The sequence below is a fragment of the Gigantopelta aegis genome, chromosome 5, assembly GCF_016097555.1.
Source record: "Gigantopelta aegis isolate Gae_Host chromosome 5, Gae_host_genome, whole genome shotgun sequence".
Taxonomy (NCBI): Eukaryota; Metazoa; Mollusca; class Gastropoda; order Neomphalida; family Peltospiridae; genus Gigantopelta; species Gigantopelta aegis.
Genome location: NC_054703.1, coordinates 29,762,085 through 29,782,084, shown reverse-complemented (window position 1 = coordinate 29,782,084; position 20,000 = coordinate 29,762,085). Strand labels below are relative to the sequence as shown.

General features: G+C 40.2%; 1 protein-coding gene across 1 annotated transcript in view; it reads left to right on the top strand.

Annotated features, from left to right (window-relative positions):
* Window positions 1-20,000, top strand: part of LOC121373595 (aminopeptidase N-like) — a 62,331-nt gene that overhangs the window by 18,198 nt on the left and 24,133 nt on the right. Inside the window, exons 6-12 of the mRNA XM_041500284.1 lie at window positions 362-479; window positions 1,007-1,127; window positions 2,454-2,608; window positions 8,477-8,590; window positions 11,638-11,772; window positions 14,460-14,525; window positions 17,218-17,283. Of these exons, the coding sequence (XP_041356218.1) occupies window positions 362-479; window positions 1,007-1,127; window positions 2,454-2,608; window positions 8,477-8,590; window positions 11,638-11,772; window positions 14,460-14,525; window positions 17,218-17,283 (775 nt within the window). The remainder of the gene's footprint in view (window positions 1-361; window positions 480-1,006; window positions 1,128-2,453; window positions 2,609-8,476; window positions 8,591-11,637; window positions 11,773-14,459; window positions 14,526-17,217; window positions 17,284-20,000) is intronic.

Here is a 20,000-nt window from a genome sequence, read left to right as displayed (position 1 = left end):
GGTGTATTATCCAGTAAAGGCTCCACTGTCCTTCTATAGATGGAGCACTAGATTCATGGAATAATCCACTATTTTGCCACAGGGTGTATTGTCCAGTAAAGGCGCCACTGTCCTTCTATAGACGGAGCTCTAGATTCATGGAATAATCCACTATTTTGCCACAGGGTGTATTGTCCAGTAAAGGCGCCACTGTCCTTCTATAGACGGAGCACTAGATTCATGGAATAATCCACTATTTTGCCACATGCCTTATTGACTCTGCATTATACAGTCTAGAACTTTTTTGTTGGTCAGAATTATGTATAATATTAATTTTCTTCTGATGCTGTTTAACTATTAAATTTTGTTCTCTCTGTTCTAGAGGTGGCGGTTGGTTTGCTGACGTCTTTCAGAAGACTCCCTTAATGTCGACATACCTGTTAGCTGTAGTAGTGTCTGACTTTACGTACAAGTCTCAGACTACCAACAACAACGTTACAGTGAGTACGAAACTAGCTGTCTGTCTGTCTGTGTTAATGTCGACATATCTGTTATCTATAGTAGTGTCCGACTTCACACACAAGCCTCAAACTACCGACAACAACGTTACAGTGAGTACGAAACTAGCTGTCTGTCTGTCTGTCTGTTTGTCTGTGTTAATGTCGACATACCTGTTAGCAATAGTAGTGTCTGAATTCACACACAAGTCTCAAACTACCAGCAACAACGTTAGTGAAATGATTATTGTACTGATGTGTTATTATTTTCATGGTAGCGACATATAATGACTTTTATTGTGATTTCACTGTGTTATGTTCTTGATGTCACTGACGTGTTGTTATGTCCTTTATGTCACTGACTTTTTGTTATGTCCTTGATGTCACTAATGTGTTGTATGTCCGTGATGTCACTGATGTGTTGTTATCTCCGTGATCTCACTGATGTGTTGTTATGTCCGTGACCTCATTGGTGTGTTGTTATCTCCGTGACGTCACTGATGTTTTTTTTTAAATATCTTTTTTTGTAGTATCGTGTCTGGGCTCGGCCTGATGCCGTCAGTCAGACCGAATTCGCACTCCAAGTCGGTGTAAAATGTCTCGACAACTACGCAGACTTCTTTGGAATACGTTACCCACTTCCTAAACAAGGTGAAATGTATCTACATACATCACAATACGTTACCCACTTCCTAAACAAGGTGAAATGTATCTACACACATCACAATACGTTGCCCACTTCCTACACAAGGTTAAATTTATCTACATACATCACAATACGTTACACACCTCCTACACAAGGTTAAATTTATCTACATACATCACAATACGTTACACACCTCCTACACAAGGTTAAATTTATCTACATACATCACAATACGTTACACACCTCCTACACAAGGTTAAATTTATATACATACATCACAATACGTTACCCACTTCCTAAACACGGTGGAATATATCTACATACATCACAATAATTTACCCACTTCCTCGACAAGGTGAAATGTATATACATATATCATAATACGTTACCCACTTCCTAAACAAAGTGAATATCTAAATACATCACAATACGTTACCCACCCAAACATTGAGAAGATTTAAATATTTAACAATACGTTACCGATTTCCTAAACAAGGTAAACATGTTGTGTATACACCACAATGCCCCTTTCACAATGTACTTTTGTATTTTCTCCATATATTTTCTCAGATATGGTATCACTGTCACAATGTATTATGCACTTTCTCAGCAATGGCATCACTGCCACAAAGTATTGTCTATTTTCTCAGATATGGTAGGTCTCTCACAATGTATTGTCTGTTTTCTCAAATATGGCAGCAATGCCAAAATGCATTTTGTATTTTCTCAGATATGGTTGTACAGGCACTATGTATTATCTATTTTCTCAGATATGGTCGCACTGCCACTAAGTATTGTCTATTTTCTGAGATATAATAGCACTCTCACAATGTATTGTCTATTTTCTCAGATATGGTCGCACTGCCACTAAGTATTGTCTATTTTCTCAGATATAATAGCACTCTCACAATGTATTGTCTATTTTCTCAGATATTGTCGCACGGCCACTATGTATTGTCTATTTTCTCAGATATTGTCACACTGCCACTATATATTGTCTATTTTCTCAGATATGATAGCACTCTCACAATGTATTGTCTGTTTTCTCAGATATGGCATTGCTGCCACTATGTATTGTCTATTTTCTCAGATATGGTAGCACTCTCACAATGTATTGTCTATTTTCTCAGATATGGCAGCAATGCCACTATATATTCTGTATTTTCTCAGATATGGTCGCACTGCCACTATGTATTGTCTATTTTCTCAGATATAGTCACACTGCCACCATGTATTGTCTATTTTCTCAGATATCCCCTCACTGCCACTATGTATTGTGTATTTTCTAAGATATGTATCGTATTGCCACTATGCATTTTTAATTTTCTCAGATATGGTCGCACTGCAAGACTTCGACGCAGGTGCAATGGAGAACTGGGGACTGATTCTGTACAGGGAGGTTCTACTGATGTTCCAGAGCGGTGTGTCATCAGAGGGAGACAGGGAAGATATCGCCAGGTCTGTGGCGCATGAAGTGGGACACATGGTATGGATGTTTACCATACCCTCTCCTTCCCCTGTCCTAATCACCCTCTCCCTCCTTCCCCTCTACTGCCCTGCGCTAATCACCCCTCCCTCCCTCCCCTCTACTGCCCTGCCCTAATCACCCTCCCTCCCCTCTACTGACCTGCCCTCAACACCCCCTCCCTCCCCTCTACTGCCCTGCCCTAATCACCCCCTCCCTTCTATTGCCCTGCCCTAATCGCCCCCTCCCTCCCTTCTATTGTGCTGCCCTAATCACCCTCCCTCCCCTCTACTGCCCTGTCCTAATAATCCCCTCACTCACCTCTACTGACCTGCTCTAATCATCTCTCCCTCCCCTCTACCAACCTGCCCTAATCACCCCTCCTTCCCCTCTGCCCATATCTAATAACCCTCCCTTCTACTGCCCTGCCCTAATCACCCCCTCCCTCCCCTCTACTGCCCTGCCCTAATCACTCCCTCCCTCCCTCATTCCCCTCTACTGCCCTGTCCTAATCACCCCTCCCTCCCCTCTACTGCCATGTCCTAATCACCCCCTCCCTCCCTCCCCTCTACTGCCCTATCCTAATCACCCCCTCTTTCCCCTCTACTGCCCTGCCATAATCACCTGCTCTCTCCTCTCTTCTGCCCTGCCCTAACCACCCCGTTGGTGTCCCTCCCCTCTACTGCCCTGCCCTAATAACCCCCTCCCTCCCCTCTACTGCCCTGCCCTAATCACCCCTACCCTCTACTGCCCTGCCCTAATAACCCCCTCCCTCCCCTCTACTGCCCTGCCCTAATCACCCCTACCCTCTACTGCCCTGCCCTAATCACCCCCTCTCTCCCTTCTACTGACCTGCCCTAATCACCCCCTCACTCCTCTCTAGTGCCCTGCCCTAATCACCCCCTCCCTCTCTTCTTTTGCCCTGCCCTAATAACCCCCTCCCTCCCCTCTACTGCCCTGTCCTAATCACCCCGTCCCTCCCCTCTATTGACCTGCCCTCATAACCCCGTCCCTCTCCTCTACTGACATGCCCTCATCACCCCCTCCCTCCCCTCTACTGCCTTTCCCTAACCACCCCCTCCCTCCCTTCTATTGTACTGCCCTAATCACCCCCTCCCTCCACTCTACTGCCCTGCCCTAATCACCCCATCCCTCCCCTCTACTGACCTGCCCTCATCACCCCATCCCTCCCCTCTACTGCCCTAATCACCCTCTCCCTTTTATTGCCCTGCCCTATTAACCCCCTCCCTCACCTCTACTGACCTGCCCTCATCACCACATCCCTCCCCTCTACTGCCGTGCCCTAATCACCCCCTCCCTCCCTTCTATTGCCCTGCCCTCATCACCCTCTCCCTCCCCTCTACTGCCTTGTCCTAATCACTCCTCCCTCCCCTCTACTGCCCTGCCCTAATCACCCCGTCCCTCCCCTCTACTGCCCTGTCCTAATCACCCCGTCCCTCCCCTCTACTGCCCTGCCCTAATCACAAAGGCCCTCCCCTCTACTACCCTGTCCTAATCACCCCTCCCTCCCCTCTACTGCCCTGCCCTAATCACAAAGGCCTCCCCTCTACTTCCCTGCCCTAATCACCCGTCCTTCCCCTCAACTGCCCTGCCCTAATCACAAAGGCCCTCCCCTCTACTGCCCTGCCCTAACCACCTGTCTCAGCCCTGTTTATCTAACAGTTGTGGGACAAACTGTCTCTTAGTTACTGTCTTTCATTGCAGTTGTTTGACAACTTCATGTTTATCTCACCTGCCCTCATCACCCCTCCCTCCCCTCTACTGACATGTCCTAATCAGCCTCCCCCCCCCCCTTTGCTGATCTGCTCTAATCATCTCTCCCACCCCTCTACTGATCTGCCCTAATCAATCCCTCTCTCCCATCTACTGACCTGCCATAATCACTCCCTCCCTCCCCCCTCTACTGCCTTGCCCTAATCACCCCCTCCCTCCCTTCTATTGCCCTGCCTAATAACCCCCTCCCTAACCTCTTTTGACCTGCCCTCATCACCCCCTCCCTCCCCTCTACTGACCTGCTCTAACCACCCCCTCTCTCCCCTCTACTGCCCTGCCCTAATCACTCCCTCATTCCCCACTACTGACCTGCCCTCATCACCCCGTCCCTCCCCTCTACTGCCCTGCCCTCATCACCCCCTCCCTCCCTTCTATTGCGCTGCCCTAATCACCTCCTCCCTCCCCTCTACTGCCCTGCCCTAATCACCCCCTCCCTCCCCTCTTCTGACCTGTCCTCATCACCCCATCCTTCCCCTCTACTGCCCTTCCCTAATCACCCCCCTCCCTTTTATTGTCCTGCCCTATTAACCCCCCTCACCTCTACTGACCTGCCCTCATCACCCCCTCCCTCCCCTCTACTGACCTGCTCTAACCACCCCCTCCCTCCCCTCTACTGCCCTGCCCTAATCACTCCCTCATTCCCCACTAATGACCTGCCCTCATCACCCCGTCCCTCAACTCTACTGCCCTGCCCTCATCACCCCCTCCCTCCCTTCTATTGCGCTGCCCTAATCACCTCCTCCCTCCTACCCTGCCCTAATCACCCCCTCCCTCCCCTTTTCTGACCTGTCCTCATCACCCCATCCTTCCCCTCTACAACCCTGCCCTAATCACCCCCTCCCTTTTATTGCCCTGCCCTATTAACCCCCTCCCTCCCCTCTACTGACATGTCCTAATCACCCCCTCCCTCCCCTCTACTGACCTGCCATAATCACTCCCTCCCTCCCCTTCCCTGATCTGTCCTAATCACCCCCTCCCTCCATCCCCTCTACCGACCTGCCCTAATCACCCCCTCCCTGCCCTGTACTGCCCTGCCCTAATCACCCCCTCTCTCCCATCTACTGACCTGCCATAATCACTCCCTCCGTTCCCTATACCGACCTGCCCTAATCACCCCCTCCCTCCCCTCTACTGACATGTCCTAATCACCCCCTCCCTCCCCTCTACTGACCTGCCATAATCACTCCCTCCCTCCCCTTCCCTGATCTGTCCTAATCACCCCCTCCCTCCATCCCCTCTACCGACCTGCCCTAATCACCCCCTCCCTGCCCTGTACTGCCCTGCCCTAATCACCCCCTCTCTCCCATCTACTGACCTGCCATAATCACTCCCTCCATTCCCTATACCGACCTGCCCTAATCACCCCCTCCCCCTCCCTCCTCTCTACTACCCTGCCCTAATCACCCCCTCCCTCCCCTCTACTGACCTATCCTAATCACCCGTCCCTCCCCTCTGCTGATCTGCTCTAATCATCTCTCTCACCCCTGTACTGACCTGCCATATTATATTCACTCCCTCCCTCCCCTGCACTGACCTGTCCTAATCACCCCCTCCCTCCATACCCTCTACCGACCTGCCCTAATCATCCCTCCCTCCTTTCTACTGACCTGCCTTAGTCACCCCTCTCTCCCATCTACTGACCTGCCATATTCACTCCCTCCCTCCCATCCACTGACCTGTCCTAATCACCCTCTCCCTCCATACCCTCTACCGACCTGCCCTAATCATCCCTCCCTCCTTTCTACTGACCTGCCTTAGTCACCCCCTCCCTCCCCTCTGCTGACCTGCCTTAATCACCCCTCCCTCCCCTCTACTGACCTGCTCTAATCATTCCTCCCTCTCCTCTACTGCCCTGCCCTAATCACCCCATCCCTCCCCTCTACTGACCTGCTCTAATCATCCCCTCCATCCACCTCTACTGACGTGCTCTAATCACTCCATTCCCCTCTACTGCCCTGCCCTCATCACCCTCTCCCTCCCCTCTACTGCCCTGCCCTCATCAACCTCTCCCTCTCCTCTACTGCCTTGTCCTAATCACCCCTCCCTCCCCTCTACTGCCCTGCCCTAATCACCCCATCCCTCCCCTCTACTGCCCTGTCCTAATCACCCCGTCCCTTCCCTCTACTGCCCTGCCCTAATCACAAAGGCCCTCCCCTCTACTGCCCTGTCCTAATCACCCCGTCCCTCCCCTCTACTGCCCTGCCCTAATTACCTGTCTCAGCCCTGTTTATCTAACAGTTGTGGGACAAACTGTCTCTTAGTTACTGTCTTCCATTGCAGTTGTTTGACAACTTCATGTTTATCTCACCTGCCTTAATCACCCCTCCCTTCCCTCTACTGACCTGCTCTAATCATCCCTCCCTCCCCTCTACTGACCTGCCCTAATCACTCCCTCATTCCCCTCTACTGCCCTGCCCTAATCACCCCGTCCCTCCCCTCTACTGCCCTGCCCTAATCACTCCCTCCCTCATTCCCCTCTACTGCCCTGCCCTCATCACCCTCTCCCTCCCTCTACTGCCTTGTCCTAATCACTCCTCCCTCCCCTCTACTGCCCTGCCCTGCCCTAATCACCCCGTCCCTCCCCTCTACTGCCCTTCCCTAACCACCTGTCTCAGCCCTGTTTATCTAACAGTTGTGGGACAAACTGTCTCTCAGTTACTGTCTTTCATTGCAGTTGTTTGACAACTTCATGTTTATCTCACGGTGGCAACTTTGCGTCTCACTTTGTACTGTTTATCTCATGGTCGTCAACTTCGCGTCTCACTTTGTACTGTTTATGTCATGGTCGTCAACTTCGTGTCTCACTTTGTACTGTTTATCTCAGTCGTCAACTTCGTGTCTCACTTTGTACTGTTTATCTCACGGTCGTCAATTTCGTGTCTCACTTTCTACTGCAGTTCACTCTAATCACGTCTATTTTAATGAAACGGGAAACTTGTGCATCACTATTATACTGTTTATCTAGCAGTAATTTCATGTGTCACTATTATACTGCTCATATCAGAGTAAACACATTTTTTTACTAGTATACTATTTATCTCACAGTAATTTCATGTCTCATTACAGTGTTCGAGATTAACGGTATCCCAATATCCCGGGGATACCAGAATTTAATTTTGGATACCAGACTTCAAGAACCCAGTATCCCACCGGGATACCATATAATACTAAATTCTCAGATGGGATACCAGATTTTGAAATGTTAGTATCCAACTGGGATACTGCCCAAAAATTTTAATCTCGAACACTGCATTATTATACTGCTTATATCACAGTAACTTCATACCTTCTATTATACTGTTTATCACGCACTGATCTCATGTCTATTATACTGCTTATATCACAGTAACTTCATACCTTCTATTATACTGTTTATCACGCACTGATCTCATGTCTATTATACTGCTTATATCACAGTAACTTCATACCTTCCATTATACTGTTTATCACGCACTGATCTCATGTCTCACTATTATATTGTTTTTCTCACAGTAACCTCATAGCTGTATATTATACTTTTCATCTCAACAACCTGTATCACTATTATACTGTTTATCTCACAATAACATCATGTTTCCATATTATACCATTCATGTCAGTAACCTGTCTCACCATTATACTGTTTATCTCAAAGTGGTTCGGTAACCCCCTGTCTCACTATTATACTATTTATGTCACAGTGGTTTGGTAACTTCCTGTCTTACTATTATACTGTTTATCTTACAGTGGTTCTGTAACCTGTCTCACTATTATATTGTTTATCTCAAAGTGATTCGGTAACCTCCTGTCTCACTATTATACTGTTTATCTCACCGTGGTTCGGTAACTTCCTGTCTCACTATTATACTGTTTATCTCATAGTGGTTCGGTAACCGCCTGTCTCACTTTTATACTAATTATCTCAGTGGTTCGGTAACCTCGTGTCTTACTATTACTAGTTTATTGTTTATCTCACAGTGGTTCCATAACCTACTTTCTCACTATTATATTGTTTAAATCAGAGTGGTTCGATAACCTCATGTCTCACTATTATACTGTTTATTTCACAGTTGTTTGGTAACCTCGTGTCTCACTATTATACTGTTTATGTCACAGTGGTTCGGTAACCTCGTGTCTCCCGCCTGGTGGGACGACCTGTGGCTGAACGAAGGATTCGCAACATTCATGGAGTTCTATGGAGTGAACCTCATCTACCCTCAGTGGAATATAGTGAGTATTATACCTAGTGTAGAGTATAAGTATATATCACAGTGTTCTAGCTAGGATTTTGATGGGGCAGGGCGCTAATTTAATTGTAGGGCATTTTTAACGCGAAAATCTTATTTTTAAGGCAAGTGCTGGATATGATGGCATTTTTTACATTCTTAAATATCATATATGTAGGAATATCTATGCTGGTTTTAATTTATAAAACATTTTTGGAGGGATCGGGGGGGACAATCAATTTCTAAACCCAAATTTATTGTTCTTTAATTTGGATGTTTGACGAAACAGTACATTCATCGCCGTATGCAATATTATTGTACTAATGTACTAAATATAGACACTATTAAAAAAAATATCGTTCCAGCCAGTACAACACGACTGGTATGTGTTGTGGTATGTGCTATCCTGTCTGTGGGATGGTGTATATAAACGATCCCTTGCTACTAATGGAAAAAAGTAGCGGGTTTTTCTCTAAGACTAAATTTTAACATTACTAAATGTTTGGCATCCAATAGCCGATTATTGATAAATCAATATGCTCTAGTGGTGTCGTTAAATAAAATCAAACTTTAACTATTAAAATGTTTTACAAAAGGTTGGATCACCTAAAAAAACATATTATTTTTTCTATTATATATAGTATTTATACCATTTAATATCATGCCCTAATGTAATTTAAAATAAATAAATGAAATAATTAAAAGAAATCAAGAAATGAAAAAAAAAAAGAATGATTAGAAATAAATAAAAAGAAATAAAGAAATAAAAGAACAAATAAATTCAAAAATTGACATAAGGATATATCTGTAACAAGTTGCTCACTGCATTTAGAAACGGCTATTATTGCATGTCAAGATCTAGATAGATTTCATTAAATAGCTTTTGCAGACATGCTTTTAACAAAACACAGTTATGCCTACATAGACCAAATAACCAGTGTTGCTAGTTTACTCTGTGCCATATTATAACGATGCAATCAATATGTCATTGATAAGGACTACTGACATTAGTTAAAACTATATGTATCTTGGTCTGGATATTTGCAAAGGCAAAAATTACTTTCAAAAATGTACTTATCAAAATACATTTCACATTTGACGTTCTGTCGAAGTTTATCATGATGGTCTACTTTCAACTAGGTGTTTGCTAGGTGGTGTGTGGTTATGTGCGTGACGGTGTGAGGATTACTCGCCTCGTCTGCAGTCATATCGACTAACAATAGAAAAAAAACATGCCACGTTACTGCTGTCGGCTTTCACAACTATGGCTAAACAATGTTTCGTCAAACGTTTTTTAGTTGGGAATTCAGACTCGTAACAACACTGTACACGCTTTGAGAGGAAAGTGAGATTTTGTATTTTTGTTTGGCAATGAATTAGGGCAGGGCGGCGATAATCAGAGGCGGTGCGGCAACAAACACGGCAGGGCGGCACAAAACGGGGGCAGGGCGCAGCGCCCCTCTATTTATTGCTATCTAGAACACTGTATCATCTACCCTCAATGGAATATAGTGAGTTCTACGTAGTGGACAGTATAATTATATATCGTCTACCCTCACTGGAATATAGTGAGTTCTACGTAGTGCACAGTATAATTATATATCGTCTACCCTCACTGGAATATATTGAGTTCTACTTAGTGCACACTATAATTATATATCGTCTACCCTCACTGGAATATAGTGAGTTCTACTTAGTGTACAGTATAATTATATATCGTCTACCCTCACTGGAATATAGTGAGTTCTACTTAGTGTACAGTATAATTATATATCGTCTACCCACACTGGAATATAGTGAGTTCTACTTAGTGGACAGTATAATTATATATCGTCTACCCACACTGGAACATAGTGAGTTCTACATAGTGGACAGTATAATTATATATCATCTATCCTCACTGGAATATAGTGACTTCTACTTAGTGGTATCATCTACCCTCACTGGAATACAGTGAGTTCTACTTAGTGTACAGTATAATTATATATCGTCTACCCTCACTGGAATACAGTGTGTTCTGCTTAGTGTACAGTATAATTATATATCGTCTACCCTCACTGGAATACAGTGTGTTCTGCTTAGTGTACAGTATAATTATATATCGTCTACCCTCACTGGAATACAGTGTGTTCTACTTAGTGTACAGTATAATTATATATCGTCTACCCTCACTGGAATACAGTGATCTCTGCTTAGTGTACAATATAATTATACATCGTCTACCCTCACTGGAATACAGTGATCTCTGCTTAGTGTACAATATAATTATACATCGTCTACCCTCACTGGAATACAGTGAGTTCTGCTTAGTGTACAATATAATTATACATCGTCTACCCTCACTGGAATACAGTGAGTTCTGCTTAGTGTACAATATAATTATACATCGTCTACCCTCACTGGAATACAGTGAGTTCTGCTTAGTGCACAATATAATTATACATCGTCTACCCTCACTGGAATACAGTGAGTTCTGCTTAGTGTACAATATAATTATACATCATCTACCCTCACTGGAATACAGTGAGTTCTGCTTAGTGTACAGTATAATTATACATCATCTACCCTCACTGGAATACAGTGAGTTCTGCTTAGTGTACAGTATAATTATACATCATCTACCCTCACTGGAATACAGTGAGTTATGCTTAGTGTACAGTATAATTATATATCGTCTACCCTCACTGGAATAGTGTGTTCTACTTAGTGTACAGTATAATTATATATCGTCTACCCTCACTGGAATATAGTGAGTTCTGCTTAGTGTACAATATAATTATATATCATCTACCCTCACTGGAATATAGTGATCTCTACTTAGTGTACAGTATAATTATATATCGTCTACCCTCAGTGGAATACAGTGAGTTCTGCTTAGTGTACAATATAATTATATATCATCTACCCTCACTGGAATACAGTGAGTTCCGCTTAGTGTACAATATAATTATATATCATCTACCCTCACTGGAATATAGTGATCTCTACTTAGTGTACAATATAATTATATATCATCTACCATTTCTTGGTCTTATTCCTCGTTCGTTCTAGTTTGAAGGATTTGTTGTGACACGAATGCATCCTGTAATGGTGAAGGACTCGCTAGTGACGTCGCATCCACTTTATGTGCCAGGAAATGATGTGGACAAGATATTCTCAAACTTCGATAGCATTTCCTATGACAAAGTGAGCCCATTTCGAATATATACAAATTTCTTATGTATCATATGTGAAGTGCTGCATACATTGTCAGTGTGTGTATGTATGCATCTATGTATGTATGTGCATGTGTGTGTGCATGTGCGTGTGTGTGTGTGTATATAAGAATGAATGAACTGAGGAATTTTTTAAAAACTAAAAAAATATTATTTTCAAATTTTGCCCCAGGGATTCAAAATTGATTTTAAATTGACCATTGTGATACACAAAATATAACTGTTTTTCGGTCAGTCTTGTTTTAAATTTATTTGGCTAGCACTCTGTTTTGTTTATCAGCCGGATACGATGTATTTGTTTTTAAAAATTGTTAGGAAAAGGGATAACAATAAACCAACCGCTAAAAAATGGACTGGTTTAGAGGATTAGTCGGCGGGTAGTCGTGTGGACACTAAGATACCCTTGAGACTTGGATTTTTTTCTGTATGCAATAACCGGACGTGCTATAATAGGTTCTTTCATAACAGTTTGCAGATTTAAAAACTCCTACTTCATAAGTTTACCAATATCAACGCTACGTCGACTGTAAATTATTGGAAAAATTATTTTATCTCTTTCTACTGCTTTACCAGATTCAACGTTGATTCCAAATGTATGTTTTGTCTGTAATGTACGAATCCAGAAGGCCTCTCGTTCAAGTCTCAAGAGGTCTGTTTCGTTTTTTGAACCAAGTATCAGGGGTTGTTCAATTGGAATTATTTCAAAATTTTCATCTAACGAATGATCAGGTAGGTTGAAGTAATTGGCGACTGGGGTGTCAACTTCATGCCGAATATCATACTTGTGACAAACTGCTCTAATTCTCAGTTGGTTTTGCATTTGTCTTACATGTTAGATATACTACATTTTTCGAATCACAGTTCATGTCTGTCCAAATTTGATATTCAATTTTGGTCTGTTGACTTTTGAAAGTCGACTGCATTTTAAGTAAGTTGTGAAGTCTACACCTGGTTTTGTAACAAGTAGTAGAGGAGCCAGTGCTTATTTGAGGCGATTGCTTATGCTGCAGTTTGTATGTTTTATAGTCTTCAGTTGCCCTAAGGGGATTTTCTAATTATCGAAGTTTTAGATTTAATTTTTCTAAAAAACCGTTTTGCATATCCCCTAGGTTTTAAAGCACAAAATAAAAGTGAACAAGCCTCATTGAAATTCTGTTTGTTACTCGAATTTCTGTGAAATCTAATAATCTGAGATTTAACAATGCCTTTAATTCTTAGGCCAAATAGCTTTGTCTAATTGTCTGTAGTACTTTGAATTATTAAGCTGTCGATGAGCTTCCCGGATGTAGTTCTCCCTTGATAGAATGACATAGTACAACAATTTTGTGGTTTTTGCGTAGTTTGGTGAGAGCACGACGTTCCATGACAGAAAGATTTTGCCGATTTTGGTAAACTGTCATATCATCCACTTTTTCCACTATCCTTTTATGAGCTTTAATGATTTCAGGATGTACACTAGAGTTTGGGGGTAACCAGCTGGAGTTTTTCGTGAATGTGATTTTTTCTCCAGTTGAATGCCGAAAATAGTCGGCCAGTTTCATTTTGTGGTCAAAAACTGCCACATCCATTACACCATTGTCTAGTTTAGCCTCTAAGCCTGTTTTTGGTTGGGGGATGGGAACAAAATTAAGACCCCTGTCCAGTAATGATTTTTCAGCGGATGTTAGAAGGTTAGTGTCACCAGTTACATGTAGGTTAGCAATGTTAGTTCCTAGTCCTAAATTAGGGTGGACATTACCCTTTCCCGGCCTTAGTTTAAATTTAAGTACCTCATACAACTGCGATAAAGTTTATTGGCAGTTGTTTCTGTCCAGTGAATGTTGTCCTGCCCAACCTCAAAATCACACGCGTGAAGCGCAGGTATAATTTTGATGTCCCTCGTTGTTTCTGCAGCCAAATGTTTTTACTAGCTAAAGGTCTGTCCGAAACGTTAAGCTCGATAAAAAGTATTTTTGACCTAGGGAAATGTTTCCGAATCGAGCTTATCATGTTTCGCAACTGATTTATTGCACTGGTTGGATTTTGATCTTTTGAGTTTCTACTAATGTTAAGAACAATGGTTACGGGTTGAGACTTGCCCTTATAATTTGAGCCCATGGTCTGAAAGTGATTAAAATTGGCGCCTGGGTAACATTCTGCTTGCACCTCAGGATGCTTGTCCAAATTAATTCTGGAGAGATTTGATGAGCCAAAAAGAATTTTTTATGTATGTATGTATGTATGTATGTATGTATGTATGTATTTTTATATTTTGAATATCTCTATTGTATGTATGTCAGGTTTTGACTTAAACATACATATATTCAAATGATGCACTGGCACAGGGGATATTAAAATCCTTTATTGCCTTGACAAATTTCCTCATGCCGTTACCGAGACCCGAACCTGTGGCACCCAATCGCCCAATGTATGTATGAATGTATGTATGGATGTATGTATGGATGTATGTATGTATGTATGTATGTATCGATGTATGTATTGATGGATGGATGTATGGATGTATTTATGTACGTATGTATGTATGTATTGATGTATGTATGTATGTATGTATGTATGTATTTAAGAATGAATGTATGTACTGATGTATGGATAGATGGATGGATGGATTGATGTGTGTGTATGTATGTATGTATGTATATATATATCTGTTTTCTCTAGGGTGCTGCAGTTATTCGCATGATGCGCCATTTCCTCGGGGACGAGACGTTTAAAAGAGGAATGTCGGTAAGTATATTGCTAAGCTCAGACTTACGAATAACACTACGGTTATAATATCACTACAATAGCCTTTCTAAGAACTACAATTACATCTAGAATACATTTTCTTCTTCAGAATACTATTAATATACCCGTTCTAACAACAGCAATTAAATATAAACTACATGTTCGTGTTTAAAATAACATTAGCATAACCCCTTCATCAACTAATATTATATAGAAAATAAAACTAAAATATATTTAAAAGACATTTTTGTCTTTAGAATATCGCTAAAATAGCCTTTCTAACAATTAAGTTACATATAAAATACATTTTCGTGTTTAGAATAACACTAACATAACTGTTTTATCAACTAAAATTAAATAGAAACAAAAATTTCGTCTTTAGAATATCAATAAAATAGCATTTTCAACAATTACAGTTACATATAAAATACTTCTTTGTGTTTAGAATAACATAACATAACCCTTTTATCGACTAACATTGCATAGAACATACATTTTTGTCTTTAGAATATCAATAATATAGAATGTCAACAACTCAAAGTACATTATGAAATAAATTTTCGTCTTTAGAATATTATTAATATGATCTTTCTAACAACTAAAATAAAATGTTAAGTACATTTCGTGGTCAGAATATCACTGTCTACATTTGTAACGTTTGTCTGGTTTCTAGTATCTCGAACGTTTGTCTGGTTTCTAGTATCTCGAACGTTTGTCTGGCTTCTAGCATCTCGAACGTTTGTCTGGTTTCTAGTATCTCGAACGTTTGTCTGGCTTCTAGTATCTCGAACATTTGTCTGGCTTCTAGTATCTCGAACGTTTGTCTGGCTTCTAGTATCTCGAACGTTTGTCTGGTTTTTGTCTTTAGAATATCAATAATATAGAATGTCAACAACTCAAAGTACATTATGAAATACATTTTCGTCTTTTAAATATTATTAATATAATCTAATCTAATATCTCGAACATTTGTCTGGTTTCTAGTATCGAACTTTTGTCTGGTTTCTAGTATATCGAACTATAGTTCATCCCTCAGGGAATGACTTTTTTATACTATGAAATTTACTACAAGTTAAAGTATTTAATCTCTAGTTTGAGTGGTAAAAATAGATCTACTAGTCAGAAACATGTTTTATTACACCGTGGTGACGGAGATACCCGTGAAAGATTTTTCATATCCCACAATGTGAGATATGCTTTTTGAGAGGTCATGACCTCCGATCACATGATCCACGGAACTACTTTAACTCATTCATAAACAACATGCCATTAAAACTTTACAAGCGTTACTCTAACCTGCGTCCATCCGGATTCACCAAACCTGAAACACCGTTCTATTTAGCAACAAACACAAAAGAAGCTTCTCAATTTTTTCCTTGGTTTAAACGCCAGCCTATTGGGGTAAACAAGTTATCTTCAACCATGAGGCGAATGTCAAAAAATGCCGAACTCGCTCCCAACAAGAATTACACAAACCATTCTGCACGAAAATACTTAGTTCAAAAACTTTCTGAGAAAAATATCCCTCCAACACACATGATGCAAATTTCTGGCCATAAAAATATACAAAGCATCAACAACTACAGCCACATTTCCACAACACAGCACCGTGAAATGAGTCATTTTCTCAGTAACACGGTATCGGACCACCAGTCACGTGCTTTGGAAATTCACTCGACAGACACAACTTCAACGAAAATGATTTATTCTTGTACATACATCTTCTACAAATCTTCTTGGCAAATTGTCTTCGATTTTTTCTGCTCCAATATATGGTGGAACCATAAATATTAACTTTTGTAAACACAATAACGGTGAAACTGAATCTCCTGAAAGCAAGCCCAAACGTCGAAAACTCACACGTGACACTCAGACCGACGCGCTTTGAAGTTTGAAAGTTTAAACGTTTTGCAGAAAACTCAAATGATGAGCTTTGAATAGTGAGTGTTATATTATAGTTTATTAAACTAATATTCTGTTTACTACTAGTGTGTGTTATTTGTTTTAATTATTTTTATTTTTGGGATGGAGGGACTCTATGACATTGCGAAAGCATAAATACTTTAATAGTATAAAAAGAGTGCATAGGCAAAGAAGGTTTATGCGCTCTGAATCACTCCGCTGTTTTGTTTACGTTCAGTGTCCTGTTTAGTGAGAGACAAAAAATATATTTGGCGACTCAAATTAATAATGTAGCGCGTTGTAATAAATAGAATACTATACTCGTCCCCGTGAGAGACCGTTTATATTACAACTCGTGTGTTGTCGATCGTACATCACTCGCTTCCGCTCGTGATGTACGATCGAAAACACACTCGTTGTAATATAAACGGTCTCTCACGGGGACTCGTTTTGTATTCTCTATGCATTGCCATCATGAACACATCAATATTTTTCTCATTCAGCGTTGTCTAAATAACGTTTAATGAATGTTACCATAACACAAAGTTTTCTAATACTTCGGTATGTAGGTAATATTTTACGAGTTACTAGAGTAGATATTTTTCTAATTCAGTGCTATCTTAAGACATAAGAATATTTTATATGTTCTTATAACAACTGTTTCCTAACTCAGCGCTATCTTAAGAATATCATATATACGTATTACTATGATAACTGTGTTTCCTAATTCATCACTATCGAAAAGATATCTTACATGTTACTATGACAACTGGTTTTTTTTTTAATTCAGCGCTATCTGAAGAATCTGTCGTTTGGAGTTGCCAACCACAATGACCTGTGGAGTGCGATAACCGAAGTAAGTTTGTGTTTTCATCTTCATATGCCAGTGCAACTCGTGTGTTATGTCGCCTTTACATAGCTCATATACCTTACATAGCTCAAATACCGTACATAGCTCATATACAATACATAGCTCATATACAATACATAGCTCATATACCGTACATAGCTCAAATACCTTACATAGCTCATATACCGTACATAGCTCATATACAATACATAGCTCATATACCTTACATAGCTCATATACCGTACATAGCTCATATACCTTACATAGCTCATATACCGTACATAGCTCATATACAATACATAGCTCATATACAATACATAGCTCATATACCTTACATAGCTCATATACCTTACACAGCTCATATACAATACATAGCTCAAATACCTTACATAGCTCATATACAATACATAGCTCATATACCTTACATAGCTCATATACCTTACATAGCTCATATACCGTACATAGCTCATATACCTTACATAGCTCATATACCGTACATAGCTCATATACCGTACATAGCTCATATACCTTACATAGCTCGTATACCGTACATAGCTCATATACCTTACATAGCTCATATACCGTACATAGCTCATATACAATACATAGCTCATATACCGTACATAGCTCAAATACCTTACATAGCTCATATAGCGTACATAGCTCATATACAATACATAGCTCAAATACCTTACATAGCTCATATACAATACATAGCTCAAATACCTTACATAGCTCATATACAATACATAGCTCATATACCTTACATAACTCATATACCTTACATAGCTCATATACCGTACATAGCTCATATACCGTACATAGCTCATATACCGTACATAGCTCAAATACCTTAGATAGCTCATGTACCGTACATAGCTCATATACAATACATAGCTCATATACCTTACATAGCTCATATACCTTACATAGCTCATATACAATACATAGCTCAAATACCTTACATAGCTCATATACCTTACATAGCTCATATACAATACATAGCTCATATACCTTACATAGCTCATATACCTTACATAGCTCATATACAATACATAGCTCAAATACCTTACATAGCTCATATACCTTACATAGCTCATATACAATACATAGCTCATATACCTTACATAGCTCATATACAATACATAGCTCAAATACCTTACATAGCTCATATACAATATATAGCTCATATACCTTACACAGCTCATATGCAATACATAGCTCATATACCTTACATAGCTCATATACAATACATATCTCAAATACCTTACATAGCTCATATACAATACATAGCTCATATACCGTACATAGCTCAAATACCTTACATAGTTCATATACAATACATAGCTCGTATACCTTACATAGCTCATATACAATACATAGCTCATATACCTTACATAGCTCAAATACCTTACATAGCTCATATACAATACATAGCTCATATACCTTACATAGCTCAAATACCTTGCATAGCTCATATACCGTACATAGCTCAAATACCTTACATAGCTCATATACCGTACGTAGCTCAAATACCTTACATAGCTCATCATATAACTTACACGGGTATCCAAGGGGAAACCTCATGGGCTTGCTAACATTTATACAGACACACACGCACATATATATATATATATATATATATATATATATATATATATATATATATATATATATATTGTCGTGGCTGTCCCAACAGTTTTCGTAACTGTGTGCTGTGACGTGGACCTTTCTGAAGTAATTTTAATATTGGACAAAACAGAATATTTATTTTTACATTTAGTAGTAATTATTTGCATATGTGCTTGTATTCTGTAATGTCTTGAACTATGCCATTTATTATAGTTATTGTTTAATGAAATTCTTAGTAGTGTCGTTTGTCGTGTCGCGCACTATAGAAAAAAAAACGAAATTGCGTAACCTTTGTTATTAGTGATCGTTTGGATGCACAATGCGAGCTACATTTAGTTGTATTTCATAATAATATGTTTATAGTGTATGAAACTATGCTTGTAAATAGTTGCCGTAATTTATTTATGGGATGTTAGTATATTACAATCGCTAAATGTTTTGGTCTTGCTGTCTTCGACTTCATTTAATTCCCAAATTCCTGTGCATATAAAAACTATGACACTAATATTACACACTGAAAACATCCCATGGGCTCATAAATAAACCTGGGATAAATTTCCGCCCGATCCACTGTTTTAATATGGCTACCGGGACTGACCTTGCCCTTCAGTAAAGTTTATTTTCCTCCAAAACTTGTACGAGCGATTAGCTAGTTTCTTAGTTAAACGTATCCTAATATTGTTTGTACATTACGGCAAATAATTTTATTAATTAATTGAGACAATAACTGTAAAACTGATTACTGTAATATTAGTGTTTTTAGGAACTATATCCTTGTACGCTGAGAACCTGTTTACACATACTGGTTGCTAAGGTCTGATGTATTGGTACACAATGTTTGTAAACAACAGTGTAAAAATGCTGCTTTTATAATATCCCCAAAGGCTTTTTCATTAAAACTATTTTATATTGAAATTAGACCAAAAAAGCAATTGTGTAGTGATAGTCTCGTTTTTATGCACATTAGAATTTGTTTGTATTATTAGCTTGAATTCCCAATGTATTTGCAATGCACATAGCGTGTTTGTGTGCCTGGTCAATAATGTCGTTTTTATAAATATTCTAAAGAAATGTTAGTTTTATGTTTATGC